Source organism: Paecilomyces variotii, assembly GCF_004022145.1.
Source record: "Paecilomyces variotii strain CBS 101075 chromosome Unknown C8Q69scaffold_1, whole genome shotgun sequence".
NCBI classification, from domain to species: domain Eukaryota; kingdom Fungi; phylum Ascomycota; class Eurotiomycetes; order Eurotiales; family Thermoascaceae; genus Paecilomyces; species Paecilomyces variotii.
This window is the reverse complement of record NW_021167140.1, coordinates 782148-798748: the sequence shown is the minus strand read 5'-3', so window position 1 is coordinate 798748 and position 16601 is coordinate 782148. Positions and strand designations below refer to the sequence as shown.

The 16601-nt window shown below is 47.3% G+C and overlaps 4 protein-coding genes across 4 annotated transcripts; 2 read left to right on the top strand and 2 right to left on the bottom strand.

The window, feature by feature from the left end:
• Positions 1 to 208: 208 nt before the first annotated feature.
• C8Q69DRAFT_449723 (putative C6 transcription factor) lies at positions 209 to 3136 on the bottom strand. Its single transcript, XM_028629386.1, has 5 exons — positions 2767 to 3136; positions 2558 to 2689; positions 1796 to 2498; positions 1229 to 1747; positions 209 to 1150 (listed from the first exon to the last, which is right to left on the bottom strand). Exons 1-5 carry the CDS (start codon positions 2850 to 2852, stop codon positions 491 to 493), a joined length of 2100 nt encoding a protein of 699 aa, XP_028488721.1. The 5' UTR covers positions 2853 to 3136; the 3' UTR covers positions 209 to 490.
• Positions 3137 to 8628: 5492 nt separating this feature from the next.
• C8Q69DRAFT_502615 (hypothetical protein) lies at positions 8629 to 8964 on the bottom strand (the record flags this gene model as incomplete). Its single annotated transcript, XM_028632409.1, has 1 exon — positions 8629 to 8964. One exon carries the CDS (start codon positions 8962 to 8964, stop codon positions 8629 to 8631), a length of 336 nt encoding a protein of 111 aa, XP_028488720.1.
• Positions 8965 to 11001: 2037 nt separating this feature from the next.
• On the top strand, positions 11002 to 11496 carry C8Q69DRAFT_10068 (hypothetical protein). Its single transcript, XM_028625005.1, has one exon. It carries the CDS (start codon positions 11185 to 11187, stop codon positions 11431 to 11433), a length of 249 nt encoding a protein of 82 aa, XP_028488719.1. The 5' UTR covers positions 11002 to 11184; the 3' UTR covers positions 11434 to 11496.
• Positions 11497 to 15841: 4345 nt separating this feature from the next.
• Positions 15842 to 16587, top strand: C8Q69DRAFT_440185 (hypothetical protein; the record flags this gene model as incomplete). The annotated part of the gene is made up of 2 exons (XM_028628625.1): positions 15842 to 15911; positions 16145 to 16587. The coding sequence occupies 2 exons, from the start codon at positions 15842 to 15844 to the stop codon at positions 16585 to 16587; spliced, it is 513 nt and encodes a 170-aa protein (XP_028488718.1).
• Between the last annotated feature and the right edge of the window lie 14 nt (positions 16588 to 16601).

Genomic DNA, 16601 nt, shown 5'->3' with positions numbered 1-16601 from the left:
TCCAATGGGGTGATGGTTCTTTATCTTCTTCGTTTGAAGTTGTCCTGGAATATTATTTCTACCAGAGTCAGTATAGATTCGTGAGACGATTCAACTTCATATATATCTACTTCAACTTTGCAACTCTAGCGAAGGTCTCTCGATCTCGAGTAGCCCACGAAGTGTATGGACCATCATTTCTTTCGTCGTATTCACATGCGGTGTCTTTCCGGAAACAAATGTGTGGGATGTGTATTAATCTAGATGTCCGCTCCGCAGCATCAGCTACATTACCATTCAACGGTATATATAGAACCTATGGATATCCTATATGCCTTTGCTATGTTTGGAAATGATGGTTCTAAAGACATGAATTGATGGGTATCATAGGTAAAATAGTAAAACACAAAGTGGGAGTAGAAGCGACAGGGACTTCACACAATACTAAAACGCCCTCATACGGCATGTACAACATTCCCGCAAAGCAGATGGGAAACTAAGACTGCCTCCATCATTCGAATATCCATCTGGACATGGCTGCAAGATCGCCATTGGATTCCATAACTCCGGGGATTCCCCAATGGATATCCGGCTGCGTTAAGAAGCTCTGAATGGAAGGGTCGTCCAAGGCTGTGTGAAGAGCCAATAGCTCTGTGGCCTCATTCTGCGGCAGAGACTCTGTGGCAGCGCCAGCTCCATCCCCATTGCTATTGCCATTATTATTGTCACCCGTCGTCGTCTGGTCCAAACGACCGTGGAATTGCTTCCCGTGCTCCTGGCTAAAATCAAAACACTTGCGGATCTCCAGTAGATGCTGGTAAAAGGCCGCAGCGGGCAGGTTTCCGTCTTCGACCATAGACTGCAGGATATCAGAAGCAGTCTCGATAGCGTCGCGGTCGCTTTCGCTGTTTCGCAGGACAAGGGCCATCATGAGGATTATGGTGGAGGAGAAAAGGTACTGCGAGTCGAAATAACCAAAGGTGGCGATGCCGCCATCGACCCAGAGCTGCGTGAGGAGGCTATTAGAGCTACGTGCGGCGTGAATGCAAGCTTCTGCGAGGGCAGATGTCATCGGTGATGGGATGCGTGACGAGGGATTGCCGTCTGTTGGAGGCTGGAAGCGGGATCTGAAGACGTGGAAGAGAATTGGACGAGTAGTCAGGATCACACACTGACGGGTTTAAGTTAGAACTGTCAGAACCATTTTTGAATTGGGATTAGTTGGGAGCATGGGGCCTGGGCCATTTACCTGGTTAAAACACAGATGCAGCGAGGCAACGTTCCTCGACGCATATCTCACCGGCCTTGTCTGGATCAGCTTGATATTTTCTGGCAACGTCTCTGCCCACGACCGAAGATCCTTCAAGATCATATGCACACTTTGTACGAAGGTCTTGCTCCGCCTGGGTCGGCCATAGATATCACTAATGATGTCTCCCGTGATACGAGCTAGCTTGAGGTGAGCGATAAGATGCTCTGGGGGGGAGAATTCCTCTCGCTCGCTGGGAGAGAGACCCTCCATCGATGGTAAGTCGGCGTCGATGTCTTCATCTCTGACCAAAACTGGGTGGCCTAATTTTGAACTCGATATGCGATCCATCGTGTATACAGACCACCAGACGCGCAACCTGTGTTCTCGCTCGACTGGCGATATCATATATCCTTCTGGGACATTGTGATGGAGTCCCAACGTCAGACTCAGTCTGAGCGCGATCCCTGCGAATGTATACGCGGACTTTGTGCGGTTCAGGGGTAGGCAGAAGAGAGACTATAGACGTCAGCTGCATGTCCTTTTCACTTTAAAGAATTGACTCACCAGAAGGACCAGTATCTCTATGTAAGAGACTGTGGCTTCCTCGTGAAGGTCCTGGAACAAACTCATCGCCTGCATGAAAAACCCTGTGCCCGGAACTTCCGACATCTTTGAGGTTGCTTTCCTGTTTGTATACAGCTCCCCAATGGCAAAAATGGCGAACAGCCTACACAGGAGGATTGGGTCGTCGAAACATTGACCTCGATACAGGGCATCCAGCTTCTCCAACGTGGCCTTCCTCAGCATGAGGTGGTAGTCATTTCCAAGGAACCGAAGTGCGACTTTGATCAGAAGATGGGCATAAGTGCGATTTGGCAGGCGGAATGACGGGTCAGACATCCGCAGAAGCGCCTTATGTTTGACATAGTTCGATTGTGGAAGAGGTGCCATGGGCTCGTCTCCGCTCAAGAATTGCCGTAATCGCGTACCAAACGCATTGCATGCAGCCTCGCCGATATAAACCGGTTGTGTCGATACCTGGTCGCGTACAAACCAGGCACGGTCCTCGATCAATGGGTTTCGGATGTCTCCATCCGGATTAGAAGGGCCACCTTCGCCAGCTTCGTTACTGCCGGGATGGTTTGAACGGCCATGCTGCCGTCGCTGATCTTCTGGGACAGATTTACTCCCTGAAGGTAGATTGGTACTCCCAGGAGAGGCCGATGCCTTCCACAGTTGACTCTCTTCCTCAAGCTTCCTCAGGTAACTGGTCGAAGGAACTTAGTCCACTTAAGTCTCTGACAGACAATTCACAGAAGCACAAACCTTTCTTGCACCAACACCTTTCGGTCACGAGCCGGATAGACGCAGTCAACAGTGCCTTCGGGCTGTTGTCGACAATTATGGCATGGTTGCTCTCCGGAGCACTTGATTTTGTGAGAATGACATCGTCGACAACTGGGTGACCCCAGTCAGTATCACGAGTTAGATGTTCAGACACCGTGGCTAATGTAAAAGAAGCGAGTATTCCTTACGCAACGAAGCTCCGCTTTGGCTTCTTCGTCGGTCTCTCTCCTGTGTCATCGAGAGGAGAATCCAGACGGCTGGATCGATCAGACATTTCTGTTACGGCACAATATAATCGTGAAACCCCACATTCACAACTTCAAATGAATAATATCATAACGTGTCGTAGCCTATGCTAGGGCAAGTATACTCTCGGCTGCTTGCGATCTCAGAGCGATGAGGGCATCTCGGCCTGATAAGATCTGGGGACGCTTGCTCGGCTCGGTTGGTGAGATGCCGGGCCGGCCGGAGGCGCGCCGAGGTCGCACCATCACCAGATCTTATCACGAAGACATGAATAAATTCATGTGGGAAATGACACTGGATATTCGTTTTCAGGGTTTATAGCAGTACTGCTTGTCCGGGTGTATTTGCATCCGTTACTGGTACTATCTAGGTAGCTATAGCATTGATCCATTATCTTAGCAGACTAAATCGGTGCTTACTAGGTAGGCGAGTTTCATAGTATCCTTTCAGTTCCGGAAGACAAGAATATAACTATCGAATCTCCCTGAAGCTGATATAGAGTTCTTGAAACACGCGCCCCTTCTCAGAAGATGCAATGTCCCAATGGATTTATATTCTTTCTATGCACGTCTACAGACACTGAGCGGTTACTTAGAAGCTGCAACGAGGATCGACTCTGGGTTTTATATATTGTATTGCAAATAGTGAGAAATGAGACTCATCCGCATCTGATCTATTTCAACGGTATACTGTCTCCTGCGGTAGCAGACAAAGTGTCGAACCCTTTAGCACGGAAGCAAAGTCTGACCTGAACGACTTGAATTGCTTGCTTGCTTGCCTCTAGGTCTAGGGGATTTAATCTCCTATTTATCTTTAGCATACAAATAATCTAGATCCTAGTAATCTAGTAATCTAGTAGTAATCCAGTGGGTTCTATCCTATAAACAGGATTCAAAGAATCTGCCGCAAACGGATTATTGACAGATCACCTGGCGTTCGCTTTGTACGCCGACACAAGGGTTGATTCAACTTGAAAATAAACGTAACATTCATCTATGAGAAGTTTATCTCAAGACGTAGCTTGCATATGTTGCTTTACAATTGCAGTACAGTATCTTTTACTACTGATCATGAGTTCTCTGACATCTGGCTTTTGTTGTATTTATATAAAGGAACACGATGTCAGGAATAGATGCTACCAGCCGTCCAATTCCATATTTGGCAGTTAAATTAGAAAGAAAAGCGCCTTGGTCACCATACTCAGATAACTAACATACATCAACTACACACTACGCATAGTATAACTATAGGTGTCGTCATGATAACAAATTCCAGTCCATCGGGACGAAAAGCTAAAACAGATATCTGGGGTAGAAAAAGGAAACATCCTCGAACCCATCCTTTTTCTTCCAGATCAGACTATCACCTCCACATCCATTCAGGGAAGCAATCAATCAGCCAACCGTAAGATTCCTCAACACCATGCTTTCTCCGTCGTCTTGGAAACTCCTACATTCCTCGCTACAGAACACCCGCATATTTCAAGTAGAGAGATATCCGGAACAGTTCTCCGCACGTGCTCGATAGTGATGTGACTGACGCCTGGCTTCGGCTCAATCTTTCTTTTATGTCCATGATTAGGTTATCGATTGTCCCATCATTGTATGTAGATTCTGGAATGTCGGTCTTTTGAGCGACAGCATGCCGCATTTCACCCTTTCTTTCCTTGTGTGGGATGAAACTGTGTTAGGTTAGTAAGTATTACCCTATTTATAAACTGAACTTATTACCTTGACTGGACGAACGGCAAGAAAAGCTATATTCGTTAACAATAACATACCGCATGACATTTGTGGGAGACTTGGCGAGGAAATCATACCTTGGGAAGGTATTTTGTTGTGCTACATATACCATACACTACTACGCAAACGTGCACTACGTATGTATGTATGTATGTATGTATGCGTGATGCGACACTCGGCGTTTTCCCCTCCTTTCTGATCTCATGATCTACTTGAGTTTCTTGGCCTCCAGGGCTGGGCTGCCATATTTCGTGGTATGTATTCTAGCTTTCCACAGGCATGGAACAAGGGTAAGGTTGGAGTAATTGCTACCGATCAATTAGCTTTTGCTTTGTGTTACCAGGACCGTTTCTTCCATTCCTGCCTCCCCAAGCCAAGACTGGAGAAGTGTATGTACTGTACAAGGTTTGAATGTTTCTGTTTTCTGGGCAGACGTAAATTGTGCCACTTATTCGTCTTTCCCTGGGGGAGAATGTACTCTGCAGGTTGGTTGCCTGGTGTGGTATGGTGGAGGTACGACGTTGTGTGCAGCTCTGTCTGTCAGCCAAGCCCAGAAGCTGAGAGTTGTGGATTTCAAGATGGGAGCTTTGTAGTCCAATGGAGGAAATGCGTTGTACAGGAATTGGTTATTGATGAGTGTCAACTGACAGGCTGCATTTCTGTATGCGGCTGCAGTCTCGAGTGCGATATAGGCATATACGTAGAATTATAACCAGGCCAATCACAGAAGCACGGCAGGATTGAGCTTTACTAGACACCCGGATGCCCTTAAAAGATTGGATTTCTTGGCTATTTTTACGGAATATCGTATAGATGTCATCGGCTTCGTATAGTAAGAGATTTGGATGCACATTAGAAGCCTAGCTAGCTCTACGGTCTACCAGCGCGATAGCACCACGGATTTGGCATGGTTACCAGTCCCGATTGCATTACACAGGTATATGGCAGGCACGGAGCCGACGAGACATTTTGCAGGACGTATACGAAGGCGATTCAGTCGTTCATTGCAGCAGTTGGACGGTTATTCGTCGTTTTCGAGTTACGACAGAGGCCCGAGTGTTGTCTGCTTTCTCGAGCGGCCAGCTCGACACCGTAGCTATGGCTTGAATACGACGGCGCGCGGCCTGAACGTCTGAGTTGGCCCTCGTGACAGCACATTGAGAAATCGGATCCGTGCGAGCTGTAAGATTATCGTGGACGAAGTCTCGAAACTACCCGAGAGTAAGTTAATTCCATCCACGGCTGAAACGTTATCCCACCGTATGGTCCCCGGTACAATCAACATCAGACACGACAATAACGGCAATAAGTAAACAATGATAATAATAATAGAATAATAATCTTAATTAATGAGGCCTGCGTGGCACAGAGAGCGAGAAATAACGTCACCTGGCGCAGACACAAGCCGACGTCCCGCGGTCCAGAACTCAACAGAATTATGAGGACACGCAAACGGAGCAGCAGAACTTAGAAGATAGGCGGCCTCACTATGCTGGCGTCAATGAGACTCAGGCTAAAGGAAAAAAGGCGGCATTTAGCAGAGGATAGGTTCGTGAGCCGCTACTACGCGGAATCACCGGAGACCAATTATTAACGACTGATGAGAGGGTCGCAGGTACCAAACTCAATTCTCGACGCCCCGAGGCCGGTTCCCAACCCGTAGAGGAAGGTCTTTTCGATCAAGAGAAAACTGCTCTGGATAAATAATACGCGTTCGGGGCGAGTAGTCCGTCGTCCCACCTGCTAGAAGACTGAGGAGATCGACTTGAGAGCTCAACACTGGTTGTGTTCCTGACTAGACGGTGTGGCGTGCAGTCATTGGAGCAGGCGAGGGAAGCTTGTCCTGCAGGTGCGAACGCGAACGCGATCAATAATTAATTAGATAGATATTCGATCACCACGCGCTGTGAGCGAGACGGCACAGAGTCATGCGTCGTCAAGCAGCAGCAGTCCAGCGAAAACAGGATAATGATCTCAGACGCGGCAGATCGGGTTCGCGGTAGCAAGCGTAGCGTAGCTGCGTGCTCCGTTCCTGCGTCGATAGCTTTAGCAAGCACGTCGCCCCAGATCTAGCAAAGTTAGCATGCTGTATCGCGGTGATCTTGATTTCGAGCCATCTCGCCTGACTTGGAGAAGTCCGGCTGAGGGGCAACCTCGTTATCGCGAGGACCCAAGCGCCCTTCCCCTCAGTGAAAGAGAGAGTCGTGAAGAGAGAGGAAAATATCTAGTGTCTTTACGGCAGAGTATAGTTGGAGCCTCCCGAGAAAGAGAGGTTTAACTTTGCAGAACCGTAAGTAGTATTCATCGCGATAGAAAGCTTAACTAATGGATGAATGAGGGGAGGCAACTTATCGGCCGCCGATGCTGGCCACGGCGAAGTGGATGGACGATAGACGATAGAGAGATAAGGCGAGGGGCATATCTTGTCGTTATAGATTTAGACGCGACATCCAAGCTGGTACAGTCGAGATCCTTTTGCTTTGTGGAATTGTAGAGCGCAGTTTGTAGGGGTTTGGTCTGACGCTGGCATAGGTTTCTGAGCTGGTCTCGCATTTCATTGTATGCTGGCCCGCTGGAGGAAGAAATTCGACGTGTTTAAGGCGTAGCGACAGCATCAAGTTCGCAGACGAATTGCAATCAGTAACGAATGTTCACGACATGAATATAGAAATAAGAACAGAGACAATACATCGAAGTATATGAACTTGAATTCCTTGATTTATTTTGCCGCCTTATTGGATAGTGTCTCCATGGAAAGTTGCGATGTAGGGCGTTTGTTTACCTTTCGGTTTCGAATTTGTACATACAACGAACAGCCTGTTAGACATCAAAGCATGATGCTGTATTCTAACCTTCGTCTTTGGTTTCATTTGGCATATCGGTCGTACCTTTTAAGTGTATTTCAGTGCGTCCGGATGTCATATTGAAGGTCATATGGACTATGCTCGACAACAATATATATCTACATATCCAATGCGCATTTATATAGTTGCAACTCACCACCACCACCTACAATCACAAAACGAACATAACAGCGACAACAATAAATCATCCTGAACCAGGAAAACTGCCATGGCTTTTTTCGATCCCGAATAATTAAACCATCGCTATCTACAATACTCATACCCAATTCATACCTCCCACTACCTTTGTTTACCACCCATCCAGTACATCCAACGAAACGCCCAATCACACCACGCACGGCACGAGGGTTACGTTCAGTCCCCCCTGAAGGCCCAGCAAGTACGTCAATCCCGCTCTGCTGTTCCATCGCTTTCCGAAAACCACATCCCCAGCTCAATGTACGCAAGCTCAAAACAACAACGATAACCACCGCCGCCGCATAACGACGATTCCAGTCCAAGCATATCGCGTCGAGCATCCCTTCAATGCTGCTTGCTGCTTTCTTGCTTAATGCACCGCCAAGCCAGCACTGGCATTCCCGACTAGACCGTTGCGAAAAAAAAGTGCCTGGAGGAGATACCGTGGATCGTGCCCATCGCTGAGCTAACCGACTAGTGGACGTCACTAAGGTAGCTAGCCAGCAACACCAAGTCTCTAGTACGATAGACTAATCCTCCCGCAGGTCTAGTCAGGTACGCAAATCCCTTGGCCAACTCGGTAACGATGGACGCTAGCCCAGGAACTATTTGATGAAGTAACCCTTTTTGAGAGTCGTCCGATGAGAGAGAGAGAAGTTCTGCTGCTGTTGTGGGGAGGGACCCCTCCGATATGCAGGACTCTACCATAGACTAACTAAGTTCTTGGCTGAAAAAAAGATACATCGCCAATCGTTGGGCTGGGTGCGCGGTTGAGCTATGTCAGGTTAATCCTTATTCTATATAGTCTATTATGGGACAGACGCAGGTACCGCGTTTGTTTGCCACTGGGTGGACAAGACTAAATCCGCGCGCGCAGGCTAGCTCTGCAGGTACAGTACAGGTTTATGGTACTAAGGTAATCAACGCTAGTTAGTCAACAACACTAACTAACTAGGTAATAGGCGACGATGGGGCCTGGATGAACTGATTTAATTAATGCGCTAGAGTGCGCTTGCTCCTTTTACGTCGCGTCGCGTCCAACTTTGCCCGGAATCAGAATGCGAGGTAGAAGATCCGAAGATAACGCAGGAAGGGCAGAGGAAAAAAAGAGTCTAACCACGCAATCAATTGACACGTCCATGTCCAGCGGAGCCGTTAACCAAGATAGTCCAGTCGAAGGCGTGATCACGGCCATATCGGAAGTCATCAGGTTCAGTGCGACGATAATAATATTCGAAGCCATGAAACCACCTAAGCGCTCTGTCAGGGCGATCAATCGAGATCCAAGATTTTGACAGAGATCGCAAGGACCCCCAATAACAACAACAATAATACTAGACGACTTGAAACCGGCCATTCTCGTAGAGAATTACCTCTTATGCAACATTGACGATAGTTAGATAATGGCAGGGTTGTTAAGAATGCTTGGATCGTCTACCCAGTTAAGGTTATTATCTCCGGATAAGGTATCCATCTTCAGATGAAACGAGCCATCTTTGACGCGGGCCGATATGATCGTATCGCAATCACCCTGAAGTTTGAACGTTGTCGAAACACAATCGAGGGATTCGTTATTACGGAGTAGTTCACGTTTCATTATCCATGGCGTCTACGGTCTGAGTAATAATAGTTAGATAGTCAGAGAGCTATCTATCTACCCCAGCTCTTCACGTCAGATGTAGATAGTTTACTCTAGTTTGTTACTTAGTAGTTAAGCTCAAGCCAACAACCACTGACGCTTTGGTTTCACGTCCCATGACGATTAATTATGCCGCAATAATAATGGATTGGCATAGCATCCAAGTCCATAAGGATAATACCTGCCAAGCAGCCAAGCAGTTTCCTTCAAGTTTGAGAACATCATCCTCGAGACGACAAGAAAAGGGGTGGTATACCAATTCTTGGGCAGAGAGTGTGTGATGTACAGCTTGGCATCCATTCCGACAACACATTCATTCATTCCCCTTTTATGCGCCGAGAATCACAAGACAGCAGCACCTCCAACTAATAATCTGATGTCATAAACGCGGAGAAACGAAGTCGAACAAGCGAACAAAGTAGGAAAAAGATAAACACGCACACTCAAAAAAAAGAAATCCATTAATCACCATCTAGTTAGTTATTCCTACCCGAGTCCATTATTACGTAGCCAGAAAAAAGCAAAAAGAAGGCAACAGCGTCAGATTGAAAAAAGGGGGCGGGGATTCGCTAAACTAATCACTAACTTAGTTAGCCAACCAACCAGCCAGCTGACTAGTCCAGTCCAGTCCAGTCCAGTCCGGGGAAGAGAGAAATGCCAGATGGTCGGAGTCCAGTCTCGGCAGTAATGATCTTCCAATCTATCTAGCTATCTACCGATCTGGGCGTTTCTCTTAGCACTTAAGAGGGCCAAGATCCAGATTTATGTGGATCATAATAATCAGCAGATACCTGTGATAACTAATAGTTAACTAAACGTATGAATAATAGACATATGTCATATTGTCACGCAAGGCCGATTCGAATGCCAATTCCAATAACCACTAGATTGGTAAACCCCGAGGGTCTGTAACTACTTTCTATCTATCTATCTAGCTAACTATTGACACACCGTACCATGGTTCTGAATCAACTCTATTTCCTACATGTAGCCGGAAATATATAAATCAAAACAAACAGGAACCTCAGAAACATAGATTTTAATTTCCGCATGTGTACGGAGTATGCATGCATATATCTAGTAATAAGCAGTAAGGGGGGTGGGGGGTATATGTGTGTGTGGTATATATTTGTTGCGGTAGACAATTCATTCTTGTGGAGAAAGGAAACTTGGCACGTTTGAAGCAGAATAATAATATCAATTTCAATGCAGTAGCTGGCCACAGGGTTCCAGATTAGGATACATCCTCCTAAATTATTGACTAACCAACTAACATACGGAGTACCATCGTGAATGATCATACGGTACCATATACCACATGCAAGAGGAAGATATCAATAGTAACAGAAATGCCAAGGAAACGATGATCTGCGGCGCATTACTCCGTAATTCATGCAATAAGAAATAAATAATCGACACGGCCAAGAAACAGCCAAGAAGATGATCTGACTTCTAACTTCTGGGCATATGCACTATGGAGTATTATTATTATTGCTGCAAGTCAGTCACACGGCCATGAGTAACTACCTCAGTCTGATGGCCATGCCAGTTTCTCGGCGCAACACGAACACGTCGGGCAGGGAGGCTCAGCGAAACTAGAGTGATATGAACGTATGCTCCCAAGATGTAGATCTGATGATCATTTCACGCCAAGGACGTGGGTTTCCCCAATTTCTGGACCCGGTCTAGTATCTACTCTATCTATCTACGGGACGTTTCCAGCTTTGTTTGCCGTAGACCTTTCTCCTAGAGTGAGATGGGGGTCCGTCTCGGAGTGAGATCTCCCAGACAGACAGCAGCAGAGTGGGTGGGCAAGTCTGGGGAATAATGGAAATTTAGCATTAGAGTACTATGGAGCCTCCCCCCTCCCGAGTGAGGTTTACGTTAGTTATCGAGGATGTCTCAGATCAGAGTTCTACTACTGTATGATTTAGGCGCATGTCTGGTTCTTTCTCTTTCTTTCTTTATTTCTTGCTTTCTTCTAGAGGGGTTTCTGCGAGAGAGATTAATCGCAATTCTGCAGGTAGTTATTTACCGTATATGCGCGCTCTGCTTTCCTTCGGAAATTACTCCCGGAAAAAGAAGAACAGAACAAAACACCTCTTTTTTCTTTTTCAGGCAAAAATGAAAGCAACCAAGCAACCAAGCAACCAAGCAAGAACGAAACTTGATCGATCGATTGATTGATTGGTGATCGGCGACCGAGGCCGATGTCGCCGCAATCGCCCTGCCCGTTAGGTAATTACCGAATTGGCCTTAAAGGGAATCAATCAGATAGGTCGATAGATAGGGAAAAAAACGTAAACCAGTTAACTATCGCGCATTGATTATTTTTTCTCTTAAATCAATGATCCATCCCGAGCCGCGGGAATATGCGAATATGTTACCCATAATATTACTCGCTATCGCTACCCGGTTTGTTGGTGGGGCACGTTTTGAGGTCGTTTCGCTCGCCTTCTTTTTGTGTTCTGGCTTTCTTGTCTGGTCCGCTTGAGCCTTGAGGCATTCCCCATCCCACTTGCCGCACTCTGCCCGGAACGTTCGGCATGGGCTGCGAGTATGGCGATTCGACTCTTTTCGAGAAACATGGTCGTGATCGGTCCCGAAACTGCCGATGGACGGGGTATGATAGAGCAGGTAATTAATTAATATTATTCTAGATCCATGCAGGAGGCGTCCGAGGAGAAAAATTGCCTCGACGTTAACTAATGGTGACAGCATGTAATAATAATAATAATAAAACTGTAGTAGATAGTATAGTATAGTAACTATGTGCTCTATGGTAACGGCCGGGTTCGCTGCTTGCCCTATGGACGCACAACACAACAGCGATAATAGTAATAGTAATACTGACAGGTTAACGGGATCGGGAGCTATGTCACGCTTCATCAACGGGGAATTATTATTGCATTAGCTTATCTACCTTACCCTAGATATCCTGGACCAGTTTCATTTTGCCGGCATTCATAATATTATTCGGGAATTCCCATTCCTCCTCATAGGCAATTTTCGGGAGAAACGTGGTCTTGGCAACCGTGGTCGCCACGAAGAAAAAAAAAAAAAGAGAAAAAAAAAATAATCATAATAATAATAATAATAGTAGTACATAGATGAGAAAACGAAAAGGAATTTTTCACAGGCCGTACCATAGTTAGATGCAATCCAGGTCCCCGTCGCCCGTCGTCGGGCTCGGTCCGCGGTCCAGCAGAAGGGGATCGTCCCCGGCAGCAGCAGCCGTGCGGCGTCTGCCGGTCGCGACTCGCTAGATGATTAGTATTATTACCAGGGCGAAGAGCCAGACCAAGATCGCGACAGGAACCGATGGAGACCGACCGTGGATTTGCGCCCACAACCCGACCGTCGACGGGCATGAACACAGACTAAAGCCCGTTCGGGGCTTCGATGGACGTTCGATGGATGCGCAATGTGTTGGTTCCTGTGGAGATGGGCGAAAGTGGGAGAGTAGTGACTACTTAGTAGTATACTGTACTACTTGAGGCTAACCGCCTCGCAAGTGTAGATCTGGAGGGGTCTCTTTTCTTTTCCCCCGTAGTAGTAGTAGTGATGGTGGCATGGACTACTACTACTACTACTGACGAGAGAAGACGAACCAAGCAGAAAAGAAGAAAAAAAAAAAAAAAAAGTCGCGCAGTTTAACTAACCAACTAACTAACTAACTGCACGAAGGCACGGTCATACAGCGCTGAGATGGGCACGATCCCCGTTGGATGGCGCAGGGTCGTAGTGACACGTCTGAGCATCTGCATCACACTTGAGGCGTCGCTTTGATAGCGGCAACGCGATGGGGATCGGCAAGACGCCTCCCCAGACGTAACGCAGCTATTCCTATGTAGTAGTAAGATGATAACGATGAAGACAGAGAGAGAGCGGGGGGACGCGATGGCAAAATAATAATCTTCAGGCCGACTCCAGACTTCAGCACTGCTATGGTACTCCGGGTAGATTACTGGACTAGGCTAGACTAGATAGCTGTCAGAGCAGCAGATGTCGAGTAGTAGTAGTAGTATGTAGTAACTTGACTGAACGTAATGCATAATATACGTATGGTACAGTTCTCGTTCTCGTTCTCGTCAGAGGGAATTTGGAAAACCCCTCCCCGGGGAAGCCGTTGGAGGAGAAAAACGAATCCGAAATCCCCAGAGCTTCTGGAAGGCCGAGCGAACAACCGGCCAGAAGTAGGGCTGAGCGATTAACGCTCTGGAGTGGAAAAGCTCACCGCCAGAATTGGGTCGTCAGCACGCACGATGACCAGCCGGACGAGGATCCGGCTCGGACTGGGAGCCCACTTGCCACCACCGGGTGTGCAGCGCGCGCCAAGTGGCAACCGATCACGTATCTTTTCGACGGGGGGGATGATTTTGATATATATATATCGACATAATTTGATTAATTTATGATATTTATGATATTAATTACTCGTGTGTGTGTGTGTGTGTGGCTGCCGGTGGTGAAGGCGAATCCACCAGGGGGTAACCGACGGTGCTAGCCGTGCCACGTGAGGAATTCCCAGAAACTGCCTACCGTGGTGCCTGTGCTGGAGATTCACGTCGTACAAGAAGAGTATCAACGATGATTATACAGGAGCTAGTTCTAGTCTAGATAAAAGCACGCGATCACGGAGTAACTTAAGTTACAGATCACAGAGAGCAGCCATACTCTACTAACTAAATACCTAGGTAATTAAAGACAAATTAATGAATTAATCCTTCAACTAATTGGAGCTCGACGGAGCTCCTATCGGACATCCCCCGACAGACCAATGAGAACCGTGCTATTGGGACTCAATTGCTATCCGCGGCCACTGTTCCCAATCCAGTCGACCTTCCCATGGCTCTTCTTCCCGGTGGAGAGAGAGAGAGCCAGTTTTTTTTTTCATTCAAGTTTCAGACACGAACATATGATTATTTCCCGAACCACAGAGTGTATCCGGACGGATCAAGGAAAGAGAGAGGGAAAAAAAATGAAAGGAGGAGAGAGAGAGAAAGGAACAAAGGCCGAAACAGTGAAAACGTCAACGGCTTGTGTCCTCGAGTCTATTTTAGGGAACAACTCGGGAATCAAAGATACCAGGAGCGAGAGGAGGAGGAGGAGGTATGGGTAAGTAATACGTACTGGTGTTTTGTCTTGGCCGACGCTAGCAAATAATCATAATAATAATACGAGTAAGAAGAAGACAACGAGAATCCCCGGAATTACTCGTATCATCACCCACTTGTCACTTTGATGATAACTACTAACCTACCTAACAACTCGATTGACAGAAACGACCAGGGTATGGTATGGCCATGCCGTGCACGGCTCGCGTTAGATAATAAATTACTATCTATTATTGTCGGGAGGCCGAACACCGCGGATCCGCCGTGGAGGTTTCGAAACGGCAGGGCGTTGACTGGGCGAGCCAGTCGCCGTGCGCGGTGATCGGCCGGTGGAGCGCGCCACGGCCGAAAACAGCAAAGCCGGGGCCTGGATGGAACCGGCTGGGCCGATAGAGGCCGCGTTCATTATTATTTGAGGGCAAGTCAGTCGAGGTGGGAAAGATCAAGAGAGTTGACCATGCCTAGAAGGCCTTGCGGTGTGTGTATACTCCGTATTATTTAATATTATAGTCCATCAGTATCAAGTAGGTATACTACTAATACTCTCGAGTCGGAATGTCGGATGCTCTTCTTGGGTAATATGGCACTCCGCAATTAGTTATATGGAGTCCCCCGCGTGAGCAGCAGAAAAGTGAAGCGAAACAAGTGAATCGTGGGGGATTGCGTTTACTCTATCTAGAGTCTAGAGTAATTATTATTACGATCGATGGTGCTTGAGTCAGTTTGACTGTGCTTGTTTATGATGGTTTGCATTATTATGATTTCTCTTTCCTCTCTTTCCCCGCGATGGCTGGTGCGCAACGCTGCAAGGGCTGGCCGTGTCTTACCTTACCCCAGGATGGAGAGAATCGAATCGATTGTGACTTGTAACTAGATATCTATCGTAGAACGTAGGTCATCATCGCTCTTCGATCAGCAGGAGTAGTAAGATACCGTAATAAGTTATAATAACCGCAGCAGTGCAAATCAATGGTCGAGTCACTATGACGGATGTTCCTTTTTCCCCTGTCTGCTGCTTATGATTATTATTATGGAAAGAAAAGAAGGGAAAAGAAACCACCGTCGTTGCGGGTTGCAATGGCGAAAAAGGGAGGGGCGAGGATAGACGCGGCCAGGGCGACAGTTTCATGCTACGAGAGATTTAGGGAGATAGTAGTAGTTATCCGTGCAGAGTCAGACAGATCATATGTCATGATTAACTGTTTCTTCTTCCTGTAGAGTAGAGTAGAGTAGGTAATTTATGTGTATCTACTGCTAGTAATAATAATCATAATCATAATAAATCAGGAGTAGGTAAGAGAAAGAGTATGAAGTATACGCAGTCAGTTAGTACGCTACGGAGGGAGTAGTACCATAGTACCATAGCACCATCATATTATTATTATCCATCGGATAGGATGGGACAATCCAGGCTAAATCCAGCTAGGCGAGGCGGATCGAACGATCAGAACAAGTAAGAAGAGCGACGATGGAGTAAAATGCCGCAACAGGCCTTCTCACAGGCTGGTATAGGCGGCTGCTCCCTGATTATTGGCGGGGGGAGGCGAAGTGGGTGTGGATGCTGATTTGCCGACGCTGACCGAAGCCGGGATGCTGCTTGCTGCGTGCAGGCCATTCGATGACGTCCCGTGGGGAGAGGGCCCGTAGGGATCGTCGCAGATGGAGGTAGAGTAGGGCGATCTGATTCTGGACGAGGGAGATAGATGGGAGAGAACTGCATTGGGGATGGTGGTTTGTTATTGTTGTTATTATTATTGTTGTTTGTTATGATGTGATGGCAGGAATTGGTTGTTATGGGGGGAAGAGAGAGAATGACGGGTTGCTGGCCGGGAACAGAGTTGCTGCCATTATTGCCAATTCCCCCCTTGCGTGGATTCTGCTCGTGCTGGTAACAGTGAAGATGATGGTGAAGCTGACCCGGCTAGGACGGCGGGAGGACATCAGGGAAATTGGCTTCTGGGCGTCGCAGCGGCCGGATTGGGTTACTCTGGAGGATTCTAGCGATGACCCGCCAATCGCTCGGAGAAAAGAAAAATCGCGCATCCAAGGCGGGTCCAGGAACAGAAGTTGTGTATTATTGAAGACACAGACAGACAGACAAACAACAGTCCAGTACGAACTAGTCCACCCACAGTCCACACACACACACACAACCCACAACCCCCGGACGGGGAGCGGCGCAACTCGGCACCGCGATGCCGGCCCAGCTTGGACAGTAAGCTAGTGTGAGCCCATGCA